Below are 21,936 nucleotides of genomic sequence, written 5' to 3'. Positions count from 1 at the left end.
CAGATGAAGAGATTATGCCTCTCCTTGAGCATTTGTGATGATATGTTGCTTTTTAAAAAAAACTATTATTTGGGAATAGTTTTAGTTTTGTAGAAAAGTTGTATAGAGATATATTACTTTTTGGTACAGCCCATTTGTTGGATCTCATAGACAGTTCTAATTGAGATCATCTTCCGTGACATTTAAAATTCTTCCAGAGTACTGAAAAATCTTACTACAAGTCACCTTCCACTTTTTCTCCTCTCTTTTGTTTTGCCTTCTAAGAAACTGTCAGTTTGAATGCCATTAATTTCACTCTTCTACTGATGCATATTTAAAATGCACTTGCAGTTGTAGAATGTCTGTAAAGTAAAGGTTTTCATGATTACTCAGTAGTTTCTGAAACATGATAGTCTTTCATTTATACTTAAAGGAAAGAGCAGATATACCAGTTTCTGCAGCTCACAAAGGTCTTTCTCATAAACCATTTCATTTGATTCCAAAATAGACCTGTAGTTTCGTGCGTAGGTGTTTTCTTCTAAGAATAAGATACTGGCTTAAAATAAAAAGCATCAGGTAGCAGAAGTGGGACCCAAATTTGTCCTGATTTCAAATTCTGTGCTTGTCTTTCTGTGCATTGCTGACCCTATCCCTGTGTTGACTGTATTGTACCACTAGTTGTATATGTGGCTATTTAAATTTGTTGAAATCAAATAACTTTAAAAAGTCAGTGCCTTAGTCACATTAGCTTCATTTCAAGTGCTCAGTAGCCACTTACGGCTAATGGCTGCCATATTGGACACTGCGAATATAGAACGTTGCCATTTTCAAGAAAGTTCTGAGACCGAAAGCTGCTTTAATGTAATTAAGAGAGGAGATGGGAGGATTTCGTGGGCTGTATACTTAAGTTTTTCAGTTGATTGCTGAAAACATTCACTGACTGTAATCACTGGCTGTGTGGGTCAGTTTTCTTTAGCAAATGAGCCTTGAATATAGATGTCAATAGCAAACCTCAGAGTCTGTCTAGGTTAATTTTATAACTTGGTGATCATTGAAGAAACATACAAAGAATTGGATTCCTTTAACATTAAATTAGTTCAGTGAATAGAATTTGTATGTTGATTTTATATAAGCTATTGTTAATGTTTATTGAATTTGCCCATACTTCCAGGTGCTAAAAGTGGATGGTGCCTATGTTGCTGTAAAATTTCCAGGAACCTCCAGTAATACAAACTGTCAGAACAGCTCTGGTCCAGATGCTGACCCTTCTTCTCTCCTGCAGGATTGTAGGTTACTTAGAATTGATGAATTGCAGGTAAGTGTAAAGAAGTCATTCAGCAAGTGAATATTGGAACTGACTCCTTGAGTTTATTATGGAGTTTGAAAGCAAAATTCCTTTTGTGTCATGCAGGTTGTCAAAACTGGTGGAACACCGAAGGTTCCCGACTGTTTCCAAAGGACTCCTAAAAAGCTTTGTATACCTGAAAAAACAGAAATATTAGCAGTGAATGTAGATTCCAAAGGTAAATTTTGAAACTTCTTCAGCTGGCATATCCTATATTCCATTAATACTTGTTCAGGAAATGGGAATATGATAAAATAATTCAGGACATTGGCATTTTTTTGTTCCCTATCTGTAACATTATGGAATGGCTTATATCTGTTTGAATTGACTTAGAGAAGTTAAAATATTGTAGATGTTTATTAGAGATAAGATGTAAAACAATTTTTCTTCTCATTTATGTACTTCTGAAGGTGTTCATGCTGTTCTGAAGACTGGAAATTGGGTACGATACTGTATCTTTGATCTTGCTACAGGAAAAGCAGAACAGGAAAATAATTTTCCTACAAGCAGCATTGCTTTCCTTGGTCAGAATGAGAGGAATGTAGCCATTTTCACTGCTGGACAGGTAGAGGCTCATTTTTGCTTTTGAAAAGTGATAGGACAACAATGGCATTTTTGTGAAGTTAGGGGGTCTGGCTCTGGTTAGCTTGTTAATAAATTATTCAGAAACTTAGAATATTTAGCACATTTGAATACTAGGTTTCTTATTATTATTACTAAAATCTAATTTGGAAACAAATATGCCTGTCATAAAAATCAGATACATTTTTTGATTAGGAGTCAAACTTTACCGTTTTCCCATTATTATAGGAATCTCCCATTATTCTTCGAGATGGAAATGGTACTATCTACCCAATGGCCAAAGATTGCATGGGAGGAATAAGGGATCCTGATTGGCTGGATCTTCCACCTATTAGTAGTCTTGGAATGGGTGTGCATTCTTTAATAAATCTTCCTGCCAATTCAACAATCAAAAAGAAAGCTGCTGTTATCATCATGGCTGTAGAGGTAATTTGAGTATTGAAACTACTGGGCATTTTAATTCACAAAACACCACTAAATAGTCTTGAATAGATCTTGCAACAATCTTAAATAGATCATTCATTGCCCCTTTCTTCCCTAAAAGAGCTAATAGTCTATTAAAACAACATAGACAAGTACATCAGTGATTATCATGTAATTTAAGTGTTTGAGCAAGGCGTGCACAATGTTGTAGGAGCACAAAGGGGAGAGATATAAATCATACTGTGACTGTACCAAAGACTTCCTTTAAGAAGCGATACCTGGACAGATCAGATAGGCATCCCTTAGACACAGGGATGGAGTTGGGGGGTATTATTCCAGGCACCAAGAGCAACCTTTGTGAATCTTATTAATAAGTTCAGAGAAAGTACTTTTTTTTGATATGACCAGAATTCTGGTAGGGATCCTGTGGGTCGGTGAGTAGCAACTGAAAAGGCTGGAGAGAGGCACTAGGATGTTAGTGTGCTCACCTAACGTTACCAAACTTTAGCCTGAAAGCGAGGAGGAGGAGGTGGATTATAAGCCAGTGAATGACATGCTTTTGATTTTTTAAAAAAGATCAGCAGTGGCTAGTGGGTGTTTAGAGAGCAGTTGATATCAGAAGTTTAGAGATCAGATAAAAAGGTTAATGTAGGCTGGGCGTGGTGGCTCACGCCTGTAATCCCAGTACTTTGGGAGGCAGAGGGGGGTGGATCACTTGAGGTCAGGAGTTTGAAGCCAGCCTGGCCAACATGGTGAAACCCTGTCTCTACTGAAAATACAAAAATTAGCCCGGCATGGTGGCGCATGCCTGTAATCCCAGCTACTCAGGAGGCTGAGGCACAAGAATCACTTGAACCCCGGAGGCGGAGGTTGCAGTGAGCCAAGATCGCGCCACTGAACTCCAGCCCGGGCAACAGAGCGTGACTCCGTCTCAAAACAAACAAACAAACAAAAACATTAAAAAAAAGAAAAAAAAGTTAGGCAATAATCCAGGTTAGAAACAAAGTAAATGTCAACTTTTGGAAATGAGGAAGGAGGGGCTGGATTTAAGAGATCTTAAGAAACTAGAACCTATAAAGCTTGGTAACTGGATGTTAGCAGTGAATGAAAGAATTAATAAAGCTTCTGATTTGGGCATGGTTGATGGTAGAGAGGAAATATAGGAGGGGGGAACAAATGGGATAAGGGAAAAGGATGAATTTAGTTTTAAACGTGTTGTGGTTTGTCGTAATTGAGTATTTGTTAGATGTGGAGACAGTGCGTTAGAAGCTATTGGAGCAATTTCAGCCGAGGTTGACCTGATATTGCTGAACATTTTAAAAGGATCCCTTATGACGTGCTAAGAGTACTAGGGTGAAAGTGAGTAAGCAGGAGTGCCAATTAGGATATAATAATAATCCAGGTGGGAGATGATAGTGACTTAGCCCAGGGGGTGGAGTTAGGAGTGAAACGTGACTAGATTCTAGATACGTAGTCATGTGTTGCTTAATGACAGGGATACATTCTGAGAAATACATTGTTAGGAGATTCATTGTTGTACAAACATCACATAGTGCACTTTCATGAACCTAGATGGTATAGCCTATTGCTTCTAGGGTATAAACCTATATAGTGTATTTCTGTACTGGATACTGTAGGCATTTATAACAGAGTGATAAGTATTTGTTTACATAAACATAGGAAAGGTACAGTAAAAATACGGTCTAAAGGATAAAAAAAAGGTGCATCTGATAGGGCATTTAGCACAAATGAAGCTTAGAAGATTGAAAGTTGCTCTGGGTAAGTCAGTGAGTGAGTGGTAAGTGAATGTGAGGGCTTACGTTATTACTGTACACTGCTGTAGACTTTATAAACACTGTACACTTAGGCTACACTAAATTTTTTTTAACCTTTTGATTTGTTTGTAATAATAATACGCTTAAAACACATTGTACACAGTCGGGCACGGTGGATCATACCTGTCATCCCAGCATTGTGGGAGGCCAAAGTGGGTGGATCACTTGAGGCCAGGAGTTTGAGGCCAACCTGGGCAACATAGTGAAACCCCGTCTCTATAAAAAATACAAAAATTAGCCAGGTGTGGTTGTGCCTGTAATCCCAGCTACTTAAGAGGCTCAGGCACGAGAATCGCTTGAACCTAGTAGGTGGAGGTGGAGGTTGCAGTGAGCTGAGATCATGTCGCTGCACTCCAGCCTGGGCGACAGAGTGCGACTCTGTCTTAAACACACACACACACACACACACACACACACACACATTGTGTAGCTATCTAAAAAATAACTTTCTTTCCTATATCCTTAAGGGTTTTTTTTTGCGGGGGGCAGAGTTTTCTTTTTCTTTTTTAAAAAAAAAAAAAAACTTTTATTTTAGGCTTGGGAGTACATGTGAGGTTTTACTGCAAGGTAAACTCATGTACAGGGTTTTTTGTACAGATTGTTTCATCACCGAGGTATTAAACACTTCTATTTTTAAAATTTTATATTGCCTTTCTAAAAAATGTACAATTTACAGTGCCTTCTTCTGTAATACCTCCTGAAGGACCTGCCTTAGGCTGTTTTAGTTAACTTTAAAAAAAAATAGATAGAAGAAGTACATTCTAAAGTAACCAAAGAAAGTATAGTAAATACTTTAGAAATCAGTGACCTAGTTTATCATTATCAAATATTATACTGTACATAAGTATGTACTGTACTTTTATATGATTGGCAGTACAGTAGGTTTGTTTATGCCAGCATTGCCACAAACGGTATGATTTAACAACAGCTACGATGTCACTAGGCAATCGGAACTTTTCAGCTCCATTATAATCTTGTAGTACCACAGTCATATATGTGGTCCATCATTGACCGTAATGTTTTTATGAAGCACATGACTGTACTGGGTATCTTTTTAAGGTAGAACTAATGGATTTGCTAGTGGCTAAATGTAGGGTATCAAATAGACGAAGCAAGAGGGTTAATGGTTTTGGAAGAATGAGGTTGTCATTTACTGAGTTGAAGACTGTAGAAGTGAAGAAGATTCAAGAGTTTGGTTTTAGACATGTGAAGTTTAAGATGTCTCTTCCAATAGAGGAAGTGAATGTGAAGACATTTTAATAGATGTCTCTTCTGATAGAAGAAGTGAAGGTGAAGGTTCAGGAATTTGGTTTTAGACAGGTGAAATTTAACTTGTCTATTAGAAGATTATCTGACAGAGTCCTGAACCAAGAGGAGATGGTAAGTAGAAAGTTAGATGTGTAAGTCTGACTAAGAGAGAAAGGCTCAAGCTGGAGAAATTTACTTGGGAGTTGTTTATTTAGAGGAATTATATTGAACAAGATCATGGAGGTTGTGAGGAGAAAAGGTCCAAGGACTGAGTCCTGAGAATAGTCTCAACATTTAAATGTCAGGGTGATAAAGAGGAACCAGCATAGGAGATCGAGAAGGAACATCCACAGGGTTGGAGGAAAGCTAGAATGAGTTGTGTCCTGGAAGTCAAATGAAGAACACGTGTCAAGCAGGATGCTGGGACCAACTGTGTCAAGTGATGCAGTAGGTCAGTGAAGTGAATACTGAATATTGACTGTTGGATTTAGCTCCATCTAGGTCATTATTGATAGTGGGGATGAAAGCTTTAGAGTGAACTTAGGAGAAAATGAGAGGTGAGGACCTGAAGATAAATAAAACTTTTTTGAGCAGTTTTTCTATAAAGGATGGAAATGGAGTTTAATATGGGAGCATATTCACCCTCCATTAGGTTGGAGGTGAGAAGTACTTTTTAGAACTGCATCTAAAATAAACTGAATCCAGGTGCTTATGAGCACTATCTGTAAGCTTTTATTTAGACACCCAGACTCATTCTTAGCTTAGCTTTGCTTGTAACCTACTGTACTAGTGGTTTCAAACTAAAGGAGGTTATGATACAGAGGTAGCTGTGGTCTGAACTTGATGTCTAGAAATAGCCTTCTTATCATTTTAGAATTCTTGATGGGTTACCAATATTGAAAAACCACAGGATTTATATTTAAAATCCAGATTTTAATTTTAGAAGATCTGGTGAAATTGGGCCTCGTAATCTACATCCCAAAAACATTAGACTGGTCTTTACAATTCATTGCAGTTCTCACTACTTACAGTTTGTTGCTCCAAGTGCTAGTGATGCCATTTAGTATACAGCTTCTGTTATCTCTTACACACAGCCTCCTTCATTCATTTATATTACTTCAAGTGTAGGCATTTGATTCTGTGACCTCTTCACTTTGTCAGCATCTGACAGGTAGAGTCATCATCCCGCAGGTAGGGATAAAGTGTGTAGTGATTAGTCTTTATACCTTAGTGACTAGGGCCTACCACACAGTAGACCCACAAGAAATTTTTTATCGAACTCACTCTGCCTTTTGTTATAAGAGTAATTGACAGATGTAACATACAATGATGCAGAGTAAACTTTTCTGCTTGTAACACAACTAAGTAGTATTGATACTCTCAGTGTGACAGCCCATCTACTATAGTCTGGCAGGTTGGAGGTAAGAGTTTCCTGTAGAGTAGTAGCTGCTTCTCACTAAATAATTGGCTATTACTTGAAACTAGTGTATATGACAGCAGTGTACAACAAAATATCTTGATTTTAGTTGCCCTTTGAAAGTACTCTGTTCTTTGTTCTTCAGGGAGACTTTGACATTTTCTCTCAACATATTTTGTATAAATTTCCCTATGTTTTGGAAAGTTTAGTATTAAGCTCCTCATGAACTGGAGCTTGCTGTTGATGAGGTGACTTCAGAGCCGTAGTTAGTTCCACAATCAAAGTGGCCTGTCTCACGTGTAATTGATAGTGAAAATCGTTGTTTAGGTGTGTTTTCTTGTGTGGACATCTATTCTCCACCCGCTCTCAAGTTGGGGATAGGGGAGAGCTTATTTTGACAGTTTTCCAGAAGGTGGCAAGTTGTTCAAATGCAGTTTTCTTTTTTCCTTTATACTCCCACATGCTCTTTTCCCACCTGCTTTTTTCTAGTTATAGTTAAAATGAACAACTTTGTTTTATAAAACTAAAGTTTTATATTCGGTTCATTAAATATTCTACAACTACAGTTTTCCATTCTGAAAGAATGAACTTCTTGGTATGTTCATGCTATTTCTCAGAAAGCTAATGATATGTTCTATAAATACTTATCAGTACCACCGTGTCTTTGTTAATTAAATTACACCTGTCATGATTCCTGCAGAATTGAAGGTATTGGTTTTCATATAACCTTTAATAGCATAAGAGGGCTGGGTGTGGGTTGCTCATGCCCAGCACTTTGGGAGGCTGAGGTGGGGGCATCACTTGAGCCCAGGAGTTTGAGACCAGCCTGGGCAACATGGCAAGACTCTGCCTCTACAAAAAATCAGCCTGCTGTAGTGGTGCATGCCAGCTACATGGGAGGCTGAGGCGGGAGGATTACTTGAGCCCAGGAGGTTGATGCTGTAGTGAGCTGTGTTCACATCACTGCACTGCAGCCTAGATGACAGAGTGAGACGCTGTCTGACACACACACAAAAGCCTGGAATAAAATTTATATCCTTTGCTTAATTGGCTATCGTTATTAATAGGGTTCTAATTAGATAGTTAGATAACATGAAGTAAAAACCAAGGATTGGCAGACTATGGCCCAAAGGCCAAATCCAGCCACTCCTATTCATTTATGCATTGTATGTGGCTGCTTTCCCGTTTCAGTTGCAGAGCTTAGTTAGTTGAGAAAGCTAAAAATATTTACTTGTCCTTAACAGAAAGTTTACCCTCCCTTCTCTGTTCCTGTCGATTGTATGTTCTGCTTAAAATGTACCCTTAGGTTCTGTTTCTTTTGGTAGGCCACCTGAAATTGTCTCTACTTATTTGCAAATCTGATTATATATTACTGTGTTGGCCATGAGAAATTTTTAATATATGTAATGTGCTACTCAAATTCATTGAGGTTTTTTTCCCCTAATTTGTCTGAGCACAGAAACAAACCTTAATGCAACACATTCTGCGCTGTGACTATGAAGCCTGTCGACAATATCTAATGAATCTTGAGCAAGCGGTTGTTTTAGAGCAGAATCTACAGATGCTACAGACATTCATCAGCCACAGATGTGATGGAAATCGAAATATTTTGCATGCTTGTGTATCAGTTTGCTTTCCAACCAGCAATAAAGAAACTAAAGAAGAAGAGGGTGAGATTAAGAACTATAGCAAGGTCTTTAAAGGGAGTTTTTAGGCAATTTTGAAAATGTAACAGTTGTTAAAGAAAAATAATCACTATAAAGAATTTGTGTGTCTTTTTTTTTTTTTTACTTTCTCAGAAGGTAAAGATGGGTATGTAACATAAAATTTTCCACCAGCGTGTTTTTATTGTATTCAATACTATATGATATATACAAACTGGATATGTAATACTAAATGAACTTTACTGATTTTATAATTGCAGATGACTTTTATTACATGAGAATTATTTAGCAGGTTAAGCCAAGTTACATTGAGGCAACTTTTATCTAAATTTTTAGAATGTAGAGGAGAAAAATCACTTAGTGAGGTGTTATATGTTTTTGGAAGGTAAATAAGCTTTTTTTGCCATAAAGTTTTTAATTGGCTAAATGAAGGGAGAAATTGAGAACAAAGTGTAAATATGTAATTCATAATGTGTTTTATTTTGAATTTGCTGATGATACTCTGGTAGCTACACTTTTGAATAGTGGTTTGCAGGTTTCTGACCTTTATGTCATTATCATTGAATCAGTAAGGATTATACATAGTACATAAACTGAGACTGAAATACTGGTAAGTAGGTCTTTTTCTGTTTTAATAAGTGAAAGCTAAATTTCAGTCTTCTTATTAATGACCTTATTTTTGCCCTTTGTGGATTGAGAAGTAAGGCGGAATAAGGAAATAAATCACATATGAAAGATCATATAGTTCAGTCTGTCTGAAGTGTTAGTTGCTCTAAGGAGGAAAAATTGAACAATTGGTTATCTAATATGTGAATTAGAGTACTAAATATATAGAGATTAGTGTTTAGTGGACTGTACATACTCAGTGTATTAGTTTTAAAACTTAAATTGATCTTAATTTTTTCTCATTTTTCAGAAGCGGAGCGTTCTGAAAGAAATACATTTGCAGAAAGGCTTTCTGCTGTTGAGGCCATTGCAAATGCAATATCAGTTGTTTCAAGTAATGGCCCAGGTAATCGGGCTGGATCATCAAGTAGCCGAAGGTAATGTGATTTTTACCAGGAAACTTTAATTGGAGGAAAAAACCAAGTACAGAAAGCAGTATATCTCTTACCTGTCGTGTACATGAATTGGTGGGTCCTTTTTTGTTTCATTTTTGTTCCTCCCAATAACACCCTGGGAAAAATAATCTGATAACAAATTAGAGTTTAAGGTAGAGCTGGGACACTTAATAAATTTGAGATAATTTAGACAAGTAGTTTAAATTTGTTTCTTTCAATTTGTTCTAAATTCATCATTCTTGCTTCCTAGGAAGTTACTGTCTTATTTGGAGAACCAGTAGTATAATAATTGAAGGAACCTTAATATTTTCAGATTGCTTATTTAGGTCAGTTTCTCAGATATCTTGATCTGGGAAAAAAATGAAAGGCTGATGTGTATTATGGATGTCTGATGTTTAAATTTTCAGGCTGAGTTTTGGGATGGACAAACTTTTATAACACATTAAAAATTGCTAGGTATTTGACTAGATAATGAATATTAAGAATTCAGGATATAGTTTTCTTTCTGTAGGAAAAAAATTTTTTGTCTGCTTGACAAGATCATTAATGGAAGCACTGCTCACTATGTGCTAATGTGGTAGGTTGCAAAGTCTGCTTAAAATGAAGATTCTCCTTGCCTATTTTCTGTTCCATAGTTAACTATTCCTTTAAAAATGTGTATTCTTAAATTGGCAACAGGAAGGCTACCAAGTTGATCCAAGTTGATACTTTACCAGGTTCAAAAACATCCTGAAGTGAGATTTATCAAAAAGTATTCGTGGGTGACCAAATTATAATTTAAAACAGTGCAAAAACGTTATGTAGACTAAACAAAATGGAAATTATCACCAGTTTATTTATTCAGGACTATACTAGGCAGACAAAGTGTTTGGTCTAAAGTGGGAAGCAACTTAAATTCTTCATGAAGAAATTAGTGTCTGAATTATTTCAGGTATTTCATTTTCTCAGGGAAATTACAGGTGCAAATCAAGTTGGACTCTGATATGGTTGGTCCAATGCCAGTGCTGCCATCTTTTTTTCATGTCAGGATTATTTTGAAGGCAAAGACTAAAAGGAGCTTCAAGAGTGGGTGATGTGTTGCTCACAGAAATAATTTGCAGAGTAAGCTCCTTTGAGGAATTTGCCGAAGATTTCACTGCAGTGCTCTTAACCAGTTCAAACTCAGGGCTGCCGGTTGAACAGATGAAAGCACAGGAGTCTTATTATCCACGCCGGGCAGTAGGAAGTCCACAGACTGCTTCATTGAAGTGAAACCCTCCTCTAGCCTCCAATGGATTTTCTAGGCGATGCCCCTTGATGAGTATGCAGGCTGGGATTCATGAGCTGTAAGCTCAAAACTGATGCAATTTCAATATTGAATGGAATACTGTTAAATGCCTTCAGATGATGATTTGACTCAGAAGTTTTATTATGTGACTCAATAGTTCCTGAGTACAAAGGGCAGATTTAGTGGAAAGCTTGATTGATGCATCTGATTGCAGGTGTATGTACTCTAGAGATTGTTAATCTGGAAGACACATGACCTTCGCTTTTTTGTCACAGTGTTATGTTTGAACATGACTGGATTCTAAGGCTTCTGTAGCATGGATATAACGTGCTTACAAAGAGGAAATTACATCATCCTTGAATTCTTCCATATTGTCAGAAAATACGATGACTCCAGGCAAGCCTATACGAAGAAATGTCAAAACTCTGAATCTTAGCAGCCAAGGTGGTATCTCCTCAGTATTGTCCTCAGCCACTGAGGATACAGGTGAATCTTCATGAATTGTGTACAACATCTTGAAGAATAATTTTCTTTTTTTGTTTTTTGTTTTTTGTTTTTTAAGAATCTATATGAGGAGCTGGGCATTGTACTTAAAAATGTTCCCAAGACCTAATGAAGAAAAGAGGTTAAGGACAATTTTAAAAATGACAAGGAATGGCCCCCTCATTTAATATTGAATTGACTACATCACAGCAACAAAGTTGGGAGTTTGCAAGTTCAAGATGAGACTCTGGTCTCAATTTATCTTCATTTATTCTTAATCTGCTTTAAGCTAGAAGTTGGAGAATAGCCCACATAATGTTTTTTGTTTGGCCTGCGCAATGTTAAAATTTTTTTTCCTTTAATTTGAATGCCTTTAGATAAGCATGTGTGCCTCTAGCTTGTCACTACTCCCATTTCTTACACCTGACTTCCCTTATTTTCCCTTTCTGACCTATTAGCCATTGAGTTTGTGACTCTGGTGTAAGCATTCTTGAAAAGGCCAAAACATGCATTTATTTTCAGGTCATTTGCAGTGTCTCCCAATTATTGCTGATTTTTTTTTCTTTGTGCTTTGAGTAAGACACATTAGGTAGGATACCAGGTGTCTGTTGAGCTTAATTAAAATTGTATAGGAGCATCACAGTGTGAACAGTCACCATGGTGTGTGCTGTTACTGGTAAGGAGTCTTCCTTTTCCTCTGGGTGATATCTTTGGACAGGGAAATGACCTGGACTGAAACAGGCACTGTGCCATGCTCCCATCCACATTATAAAAACTCTTAAACTCAAATTTCTAAATTGGAAAAAGAAGACATTGATACTATAAAAGAATTAACTATAGCTATTTTTTAATAGTGAATACTATAATGGCAGATATATTATTTGAGACAGTAACATTTACATTGCAGAATCTTCTAGAGTGTTTTTATTCCAAAAAATACATCATAAATAAGTCTTATAAAATAGATATGTTCTTGAACATAGCCTCTAAAAGTAATTTTTGTGAATGACTTTTTTAAGAAAGTTCCTTATAAAATTAAAAATGTATTGACATGGAAAAAAACATTTATCCTCAATTAAATAATAATTACAATTAGAGATTTAAACATTAATAAAACTTGAAATTATTTCTAGATGTATTATGCGTATCTAGTAAGGAGTTAGGTCTTTCACATGAGAATGTCATGTCTGAGATTAATTCTGCATGGGAGAATGAAGTCCCTTATGCGTTGTCTGGCCCTTAAAATGAAATTTTTACTCTTTATCCATTTACAAGCTCTAAAATTGTGGCTGAGTGAAGGGATTTGCCTTTTGTGCTCTCTTAAATCATTGTTAGTTCTAAATGTATTTTGTAGCCGTTGTAAGGTTTTATTCAAAGGTAAAGTATAGATTTTCATACAGGTAGTTCCCATTTCCCCTAACGAGTTCTGTGTTTGTGATTATTTCTTTTTCTTTTTAGTGATGTGTACACCTGTATAGTATTTTTTTTTTATAGCAGGAGGAAAAAAAACCATGCCCATACATTAACAACACATTTTATAAACTCTAGTTTCATTCATTAATTTCTTTGGGATGCAAGTTGTACTGTTAAAAATTCTTTTTTTGTGTGTAAAAATCTAAATTGGTCTTTGTTTTAAAACTACTCATTGTGTGGATATTAGTTCAGTTGCTTTTGAGATTATAAAAGGGATTTAGTGTTGGAACAATACTGGTTTTGTGCTAATCAGTATGATTGCTGATGTCTACTATTAAACTTAATTATTACTGATTATAAACGGGGGATAGAAACTTTTTGTTTTAATGTTTAGCTGTTCTTTTATCTGAACTGTATGAAAGATTATTTCTAATCTTACTTCACCGCAGCTTTCGTTCCCTGTGCTTAAGTTTATGTGGGAGCTTAATATAGTGATTTTAGTGCTGAACGGTGTACTAGGAGCCCCCAGTTTTATTTCTATCCCTCACTGACTTATTCTGTGATTCCAGAATTGGCATTTGTACTTCACTTCCCTTGGCTGGAGTGCTTGCTTATAGGACATACTTTCGTCTTCTCAGATGAGAAGTTCTGTACGCCGTTTCATTATGTGTAGATATGGTAGTGAGCTCTGATTTTGTTCATGTTCTTTTAGTTTGAGATTACGGGAAATGATGAGACGTTCGTTGAGAGCAGCTGGTTTGGGTAGACATGAAGCTGGAGCTTCATCCAGTGACCACCAGGATCCAGTTTCACCCCCCATAGCTCCCCCTAGTTGGGTTCCTGACCCTCCTGCGATGGATCCTGGTAAGAGCTGTTATTTAATTTCATTTAGTGTTTAACAAAAAGAGCAGGTCATGAAAGGAAATAATTTGAACATTTTAAAGGGATATTTGAAATATTTGAAAGTAGTATGATGAATATTATAACTAGTTTAGCTATAAAAATTAGATTTAAGATATTTATATTTTAAAAACTAAAATTCCAGAACTCTTGTCAGGTATTCCACTTTTACTGAAATATTTATTTGTATACTGGTAAGAAGCTCAATAATCCCTTTATTAGTAATATATCAAGATAAGTCAATATATTTGCCTAGTGGATTCCTTCTCTTGTAGTTTGGAAAGGAAGTTTCCACTTAAACTCTATCCAATTTGACCTTTGGCTTGCAGAGAAAAGCCTTAAGGCCAGTTAAGAGAACATGTTAGGAATATGTTGCCTATAATGATATACATCCTACTGTTCTGTTTACTGAAAGATGGTGACATTGATTTTATCCTGGCCCCCGCTGTGGGATCTCTTACCACAGCAGCAACCGGTACTGGTCAAGGACCAAGCACCTCCACTATTCCAGGTAAGAATCTGTACTCTTTGTCTGCCTAGTCATCTGGAAGAAAAAAGGACACACTTTGGATATAGGGTTCTACAGATCTACACTTTATCTCAAGGAGACTTTCCTTTGCTTGAAAAACATCTAATTCTCTGAATTACCTTCCATCTGTCAGTGCAAATATGTGGTGTCTGTGTACATACATTTAGAAATCAGATGAGATTTATAAAATGGTGTTCATAGGTTTAAATTATTTGTGATGAAATTAATTTATTACTGATACTAGAATATTGTTCTGGTAGCTTATGCCTGATATATTATTCCAGAATATTCTTTAAAAAAAAATTGTAACTGCTCCTTGCAGAGCAGGGCTAGCTACCCCATAGGCAGTGTGCCCTATTGTCTGCTTATGTGCCCCACGGGCAGGGTAGCCCAGAATATTCTTTTACTGTGTCTTCTTCATTCTTGTTTTGTACCAAATGGATCTGCTTAATTACAGGTCCTTCCACAGAGCCATCTGTAGTAGAATCCAAGGATCGAAAGGCGAATGCTCATTTTATATTAAAATTGTTATGTGACAGTGTGGTTCTCCAGCCCTATCTACGAGAACTTCTTTCTGCCAAGTAAGAGGATTTGATATATTTTTCATGTGAAGATTTAGCTTAGCTTAGCTTTTACTGTTAAAGTTTATCTTCTTACACTATATGGACAATAGTTATGTAAATTTAAAACAATATATCAGAATCCAGCATGATATTCCCTCTACTACTAAGTTCTGTTGAGTGAAAGAGGCCGTCTGAATGTCATGCAGTGTACACTAAATGAATACAAACTGGCTTTTATGTTAGTTTGATTGAGGTGTATATTTATATGTGAAAGACTAAAACAAAATTTAGTTTTTTGTTTTATCATGAACACTTATTTTATAATCAGGAAGGAAAATAGTAATTAATATTTTTACATATAATTTTTCTTATTTTAGGGATGCAAGAGGGATGACCCCATTTATGTCAGCTGTAAGTGGCCGAGCTTATCCTGCTGCAATTACCATCTTAGAAACTGCTCAGAAAATTGCAAAAGGTAATTTATTTCAGATCCTAAATGAGTTACATATTTTTCAGTTTGGATAGATTCTCTTCTGTACATATATTATAATTATTCAGACTGAATATATATGTAAATGACACAATTGGTTGGAAACGATCAAGATTTGTGTGTGTATGAAATTCATGTGTTTATTCTTCCTTCAAGTGTACTGTATCTTCCAACTTTCCATCAAAAAACAGCTGATATAAATTTATTGATTTAAAAATAAATACTCCGTAATGAACAATGTAAAATCTTTTGGAAAATAAGATGGATTACTGATAGAACCTCTTGGTAGTTAATTGGTGTTAAGTGATATAACTTTACAGAATAATGGACAGATGTCTTGTTGTTATTTCTGACTTAGAATTCCTGCTAAATAGAAAGCATTAAGGAATATCTATCCTTACCTTCCAGCCTTTGAAAGATTAGTTATCTTTTTAAAACACTGATAAATAGTTTATGAGATGATCTATAATTTGCTAAATAGAGCCGGGACTTGAGTCTTAACTGCCTGAAACAGAGCCAAGGATTCAGATGGCTGATGTATAGTGTGTTTGTATTGGCATCATATGTGGGTATGATGTAATTATGCTTTACTTTATATTGTTCCAGAGTTGGTTAGATTTCTTTGCATGTTGTCTTTGTATATCACTTTTTAAAATTGATATATAATTTCTGGTTTATATTGTGTATATGCTAAGGCTTTCCAGTTGAAGAAAATAGATGGCTAATTAAGTCCTTTCCTGAAAGATGAACTGCTATGTTCTTACTTTTTTAGCTGAAGTATCCTCAAGTGAAAAAGAAGAAGATGTATTCATGGGAATGGTTTGCCCATCAGGTACCAACCCTGATGACTCTCCTTTATATGTCTTATGTTGTAATGACACTTGCAGTTTTACATGGACTGGAGCAGAGCACATTAACCAGGTAAGTTATTTTTACATTTTCCTGTATTAATCATATCTTTGTGTCTTTTTTCCCTATGACTGTCACTAGACTTACAGTTTTCAGCTTTGGAATTGTTAAGTCTGATACGAAGAAAGTTGATTTAATTCCTAAGTAAATGAGGCAAAAGAGCTGATTGCTCAGTTAAATATGGCATACCATGAAAATTGGAAATTTTCACTGGGTAGTATAATCTGATTCACAAATCTTGATACAGATTTTATAACTACAGTGCCTTTTTGGGGGTGATACAAATTATTTTTTTCTACTGGTAATATTTCTATTTATATATTATAAACTGTATATTTGCTGTAGCCATTTATAGGTCCTGGTTTTCCAAAGCACATTAATTTTGTTTGTTGAGATTGAATTTTTAGAAAATACCAGGAATAATTATTATGATGAGATATATGCATACTTATAATTATTCCTTTAAAAGTACACTCTTAATTTTAGGATATTTTTGAGTGTCGGACTTGCGGCTTGCTGGAGTCACTTTGCTGTTGTACGGAATGTGCAAGGGTTTGTCATAAAGGTCATGATTGCAAGTGAGTACAATTCTAGTTTTCTTTAGTTTAATAGTATAAACTGTTTAGATTTATATTGCTGTATGGAAATAATCTGTACTAAGTCATGTTTTAATTCAGAAAGCATGAGGTTACGTTTCCCTTGTTTAAGTCAGTTTATGTATAACAATGTGATTCTTGATTTAAAGTATACTGTGAAATGTTTGGTTTCTTTGCTAGTTCTAACATTGCCCTCCTTAAATAAAAGTAGGTGATTATACATTGTAACAAGGATCAGATTAGTCTTTTGAGAAATATATCTACAGAATGTTCCTGAGTGTATTATGCAGCAGAGGTCTCAGGCCCCCTGTAGTGGGATATACTAGGAGAAAATTGCCATAGGCCTAGAGGGAATCATGGTGAATGTTTGGACTGTGTCTTAAACTAAATGCAACAGTCTTTCATTCAGCAATAGTTACCACAGCTAGTTCTGTTGGTTTTCACAGACCTGAGAAGCAGTGAAATACCTAGCACTAACATCTGTGGTGTTTTAGGATTATGGTTAGGGACTTCAGTATAAATGGCTACAAATGTTATAATAGAGAATTGGACTGTAAAAACCATCTACCATACCATTAAGTAATTGTATAGGACAAGTGAAAAATTTTAATAGATATTGCATTGCTTATTTATAATTTTTGTTAAAAGAATTCTGGTTGGTATTTTTGTTTTCCTTATTTTAAGCCCCTAAAAGTGTGATAATCTGTTGTTACTGGTTGTTTGCCAAGTGTACTAGATGCCAGGGTGGTGGTGAATAGTCCTGACAGTGTTCATAACCCTATCAGAGGCCACAAGCAAGAAATGTCTGCCCATAGTGTTACAGGGTTCATTAGGTAATAAGGAGGACCACTTGAACTGGACTGGGAATTAGGGAAGAGATTCCAAAAGTGACTATACCTCAGAGTACCTCTTCTCATAGGAATGCTGTGTTGCTTTACAGATGTCATTACTACTGAGTAATCCTTCTTGTTATATAAGCTTTGACAGTTATACTTTGCATTTAGAAATTAATAAGGGCTCTGGTTTCAGTGAGTTATACCTTCATAATGTCAACATAAACCTTTGTATGTTTAAAAAATTTCAGTTTTTGTACTTGTGTATAAATTCTCTATAGACTCAAACGGACATCACCAACAGCCTACTGTGATTGTTGGGAGAAATGTAAATGTAAAACTCTTATTGCTGGACAGAAATCTGCTCGTCTTGATCTACTTTATCGCCTGCTCACTGCTACTAATCTGGTTACTCTGCCAAACAGCAGGCAAGTGGGATTTTTAGGACATACAGTAAGTTAAAAGAGCGCAGCACACCTGAGTAGCTTTTCGGCCTCCCTCCTCATGACAGCATTCTGTTTTGCAGGGGAGAGCACCTCTTACTATTCTTAGTACAGACAGTCGCAAGGCAGACGGTGGAGCATTGTCAGTACAGGCCACCTCGAATCAGGGAAGATCGTAACCGAAAAACAGCCAGTCCTGAAGGTGAGTTAATTAGACATTTATGACACTTGTGGGAAGCCATATGTTTTATTTTTGTTTTGGTCACTATTTCTTTTTCATTTTAGATTCAGATATGCCTGATCATGATTTAGAGCCTCCAAGATTTGCCCAGCTTGCATTGGAGCGTGTTCTACAGGACTGGAATGCCTTGAAATCTATGATTATGTTTGGGTCGCAGGAGAATAAAGACCCGTACGTATTCATTAAAACCTTTTTGGATTTATGTATTTCCTACGTTAGTGTAGACCTTTTACAGTTCATTCTGTCTTTCCTTTCTCCTCAAGTCTTAGTGCCAGCAGTAGAATAGGCCATCTTTTGCCAGAAGAGCAAGTATACCTCAATCAGCAAAGTGGCACAATTCGGCTGGACTGTTTCACTCATTGCCTTATAGTTAAGTGTACAGCAGATATTTTGGTAAGTTCTTTGAATATGTATTACAAGTACATGAAAAGTATGTTTTTCAAGTACTCTTCTTTGCTGTGAAACTAGAAAAGAATTTAAACCTGAAGATCCAGTGCTAATGAGGTTATGGTAATAACACACTCAGATAGGGATGGGGTGACCTTGTATCTGTTCCTCTCTCTGGAAAACCATAAAACTATCAGTGCCCTCAGAACCTGTCATAAATAAATAATTTATGATGTGAGAAAAATAAAGGCATGTCACAGAATAATGCAAAATTTAAAAACAGAAAAATATCAGCCCAGTAATAAATCTTGAATCAAATTATAACCTGACCACTTACTGTAATGTGATGCAGCAATTTAAAAATAAATCGTATTGTAAATAACGTTAAAAAAAAAAAAAAAAACAACCAAACTGTGAAAATTGGGTGTTCTCTGTAGCTAATATTTATACAAGAAGCTATGCACAGAAAAGAGACTAGAAAGTAATAATAATGGTTCCATGAGGGAGATGGGTTATGAATTTATTCATATAAATATTTGAGTCTGCTTTGCTGTTGTGGAAAGTGCCCCAGACTGAGTTAAACATATTCTTCTTCTGATTTCATATATTTGGTATTGTTCTTCTAAATATTAGTTGATATACCGAGGACTGTGGGACAAAAGATAAGAAATCATACATTTAGGACTCACTGTACGTCAAGCACATTGGCAGTATATTTCATAAACTGACCTTGTAAATGTTTTGGTTAAATTTGTTTTGAGATTTTATTATGAAATGTTAATACTTAAAAAATGTTAGAACTTACAACTTTATGAACTTATAACTTTATGAATGTCTAAACATCTTATGAAGTATCTTAACATTAATAGAGTGAATATAATTTTTTAAAGCTTTTAGATACTCTACTAGGTACACTAGTGAAAGAACTCCAAAACAAATATACACCTGGACGTAGAGAAGAAGCTATTGCTGTGACAATGAGGTTTCTACGTTCAGTGGCAAGAGTTTTTGTTATCCTGAGTGTGGAAATGGCTTCGTCCAAAAAGAAAAAGTAAGGCATCCTTTTTGATTTGGGTTTGGATACCATTTTCACACTGTTTTTGTGATAAGCGATTTATGTATATGAAAAGATAGATTGCTTATATTTCTCTTTTTGTTCTAGCAACTTTATTCCACAGCCAATTGGAAAATGCAAGCGTGTATTCCAAGCATTGCTACCTTATGCTGTGGAAGAATTGTGCAACGTAGCAGAGTCACTGATTGTTCCTGTCAGAATGGGGATTGCTCGTCCAACTGCACCATTTACCCTGGCTAGTACTAGCATAGATGCCATGCAGGGCAGTGAAGAATTATTTTCAGTGGAACCACTACCACCACGACCATCATCTGATCAGTCTAGCAGGTAAATTGCTACCAGGTAACAGATTCCGATTAATCCTTTCTCTGGAAATGTCGTGTTTGCCTTCCTAAAGCCTTTGCATAAGCACTCAGGTGGTGTACATGATCATTTGTGTAATATAAATAACAACCAGAAAGCCGGAATTTTAAATATTTTTCTACAACAACTGTATTATCAAGGACAGGGCTAAAGTAACTCCATTATAAATGTTTCTAATTATAAGATTGTTTGTTCTTAAGTTTCATTTATCTTTTCTATTTGTTTGATAGTTTCCCTAATTACACTGTAAGCTTGTTGAATCAGGATGTTGAGCAACTTAAAACTTTCCGATGTCCTTTAGCACACTGCTTCTCAAACTTTAATATGTATGAAAATGACTTGGGGCTCTTATTAAAATATAGATGCCCACTCTAGAGGTCTTGAGGTGGGGCCTCCAACTTCATATGTCTTTCAAGTTCTCAGGTGATGCCAATTCTGCTGGTTTAGGGGCCAGACTTTTCAGTAGTAATGCTGTAGATCTTTGGCAAATATTTAGTGTATTTTGTTTTTTCAAGTCTGATTTTATAACTATGTGCATGCGTGATGATGCTTTAATAAGGACCTTTAGGATCTAAAGACCCTTTTCCTCCTTTTTTGGAAAACATCTCTGTTAATAAGGATGGCCTGCTTTAGTGTTTGGGATAGTTTCCAAGTTGTTATGCTTGGATTTGATCTGGGTTGGTGTTGAGTATCTGCTCTCACTATTCTCCTATATGCCAGTATATGTGTCCCAGTTTTTCCTTTAATGTCAGGTGTCCCTTTAATCTAAATCCAGTCTTGTCTGACAGAGCTCTCCTATAGTATCCTTGATACTGATATACCTCCAAGACTTGTTGAAAACTGTTATAAATCAAGCTGTGTAAATTCAGACTTGTCAAGTCGATCCCATTATTAAATGATTCTGCCAGTGAGATCTGCTTGGACTCTGTATGATTTTCCTGATCTTGATACCCTGTGAGGAACTCATTAGTTACTTAAGTGGCATTACTTTGTGAATTCTTAGTATCCTTCCCTTGATCTTGTTCTGGAAAATAAAAAATTGATGGCTGTTGAACAGATTTTGGGATCATCTCATCTCTAAACACTGCCCATGAAACTGTTCCTGCTAAGTTTCAAGATTTTGTGTCATCTTGTTCTTAGTCTCATTATTAAAGTATTACATACTCTTAAACTCTCTTTACTCCATTCCCTTTGCTTGTTTCTTGAGGCAACTTCCTACATCTTCCCAGAAGGAGATCTCACGTGATAATCAAGAAATAGTGCTAATGTTTTCTTCAACTGTTAAAAGTTCTTTATTATAGTACAGTACATTCTTACCCATAAAGGGTGTATTTTGACCAGTGTTCCAAGGATGTCTTAAGTTGAAAAATACAGACTTGACCATTCTCTGGGATTTCACTTGTGTTGGATTGTAGAAGGTGTATATCACCCCACTGAGTGTGAAGTCTTAAGAGTAGCTTTTCTGTTGCTTCTTTCCACCTCTTGAAAATGTTCTTGTTACGTTCTTAATAAATAATCTGTTTCTACTTTATTTCCATGTCTGTCATATAACAGTAGCTGACAGTTACTGAAATTTTAGTATGTACTAGGAACTTTCCTAAGTATTGTAGACACATTACCTGTTTTAATTTTCCCAATGTGTCATAGATAACCACTATTATTCTAGTTTGTCAAATGGGGAAACTACAGCTCAGAAAAGTTAGGCAACTTCTCCAGTGTAACACAGCTAATTAAAGATTAGACGCTGGACTTGTCTTGACAGATACTTCCTTTTTTTTTTTTTTTGTATTCTCCTGAATAGTAGATGGCAGAGTAGAGAGCAAGACTACTTGGTGCTTGCTGATAATGTTGAGCCACCACACAGTTAACCAACACTGAACCAGACTTTAT

General features: G+C 35.9%; 1 protein-coding gene across 4 annotated transcripts in view; it reads left to right on the top strand.

Annotated features, from left to right (window-relative positions):
• The window catches only part of UBR5 (ubiquitin protein ligase E3 component n-recognin 5), a 151,822-nt gene that overhangs the window by 91,556 nt on the left and 38,330 nt on the right, over nucleotides 1-21,936 (top strand). For all 4 annotated transcript variants that reach the window (XM_032760161.2, XM_032760159.2, XM_032760158.2 and 1 more), the window contains exons 17-34: nucleotides 1,151-1,294; nucleotides 1,391-1,502; nucleotides 1,735-1,889; nucleotides 2,135-2,332; nucleotides 8,289-8,499; nucleotides 9,410-9,536; nucleotides 13,430-13,581; nucleotides 14,033-14,128; nucleotides 14,604-14,727; nucleotides 15,087-15,184; nucleotides 15,972-16,120; nucleotides 16,595-16,686; nucleotides 17,819-17,965; nucleotides 18,064-18,182; nucleotides 18,266-18,392; nucleotides 18,485-18,614; nucleotides 19,499-19,659; nucleotides 19,771-20,010. In XM_032760161.2, coding sequence (XP_032616052.1) covers nucleotides 1,151-1,294; nucleotides 1,391-1,502; nucleotides 1,735-1,889; nucleotides 2,135-2,332; nucleotides 8,289-8,499; nucleotides 9,410-9,536; nucleotides 13,430-13,581; nucleotides 14,033-14,128; nucleotides 14,604-14,727; nucleotides 15,087-15,184; nucleotides 15,972-16,120; nucleotides 16,595-16,686; nucleotides 17,819-17,965; nucleotides 18,064-18,182; nucleotides 18,266-18,392; nucleotides 18,485-18,614; nucleotides 19,499-19,659; nucleotides 19,771-20,010 — 2,582 coding nt within the window. The remainder of the gene's footprint in view (nucleotides 1-1,150; nucleotides 1,295-1,390; nucleotides 1,503-1,734; nucleotides 1,890-2,134; nucleotides 2,333-8,288; nucleotides 8,500-9,409; nucleotides 9,537-13,429; nucleotides 13,582-14,032; nucleotides 14,129-14,603; nucleotides 14,728-15,086; nucleotides 15,185-15,971; nucleotides 16,121-16,594; nucleotides 16,687-17,818; nucleotides 17,966-18,063; nucleotides 18,183-18,265; nucleotides 18,393-18,484; nucleotides 18,615-19,498; nucleotides 19,660-19,770; nucleotides 20,011-21,936) is intronic.

Source organism: Hylobates moloch, unplaced genomic scaffold, assembly GCF_009828535.3.
Source record: "Hylobates moloch isolate HMO894 unplaced genomic scaffold, HMol_V3 SCAFFOLD_9, whole genome shotgun sequence".
NCBI lineage: Eukaryota > Metazoa > Chordata > Mammalia > Primates > Hylobatidae > Hylobates > Hylobates moloch.
Note: the sequence above shows the minus strand (reverse complement) of the source record. Positions and strands in the feature narration are given on the sequence as shown.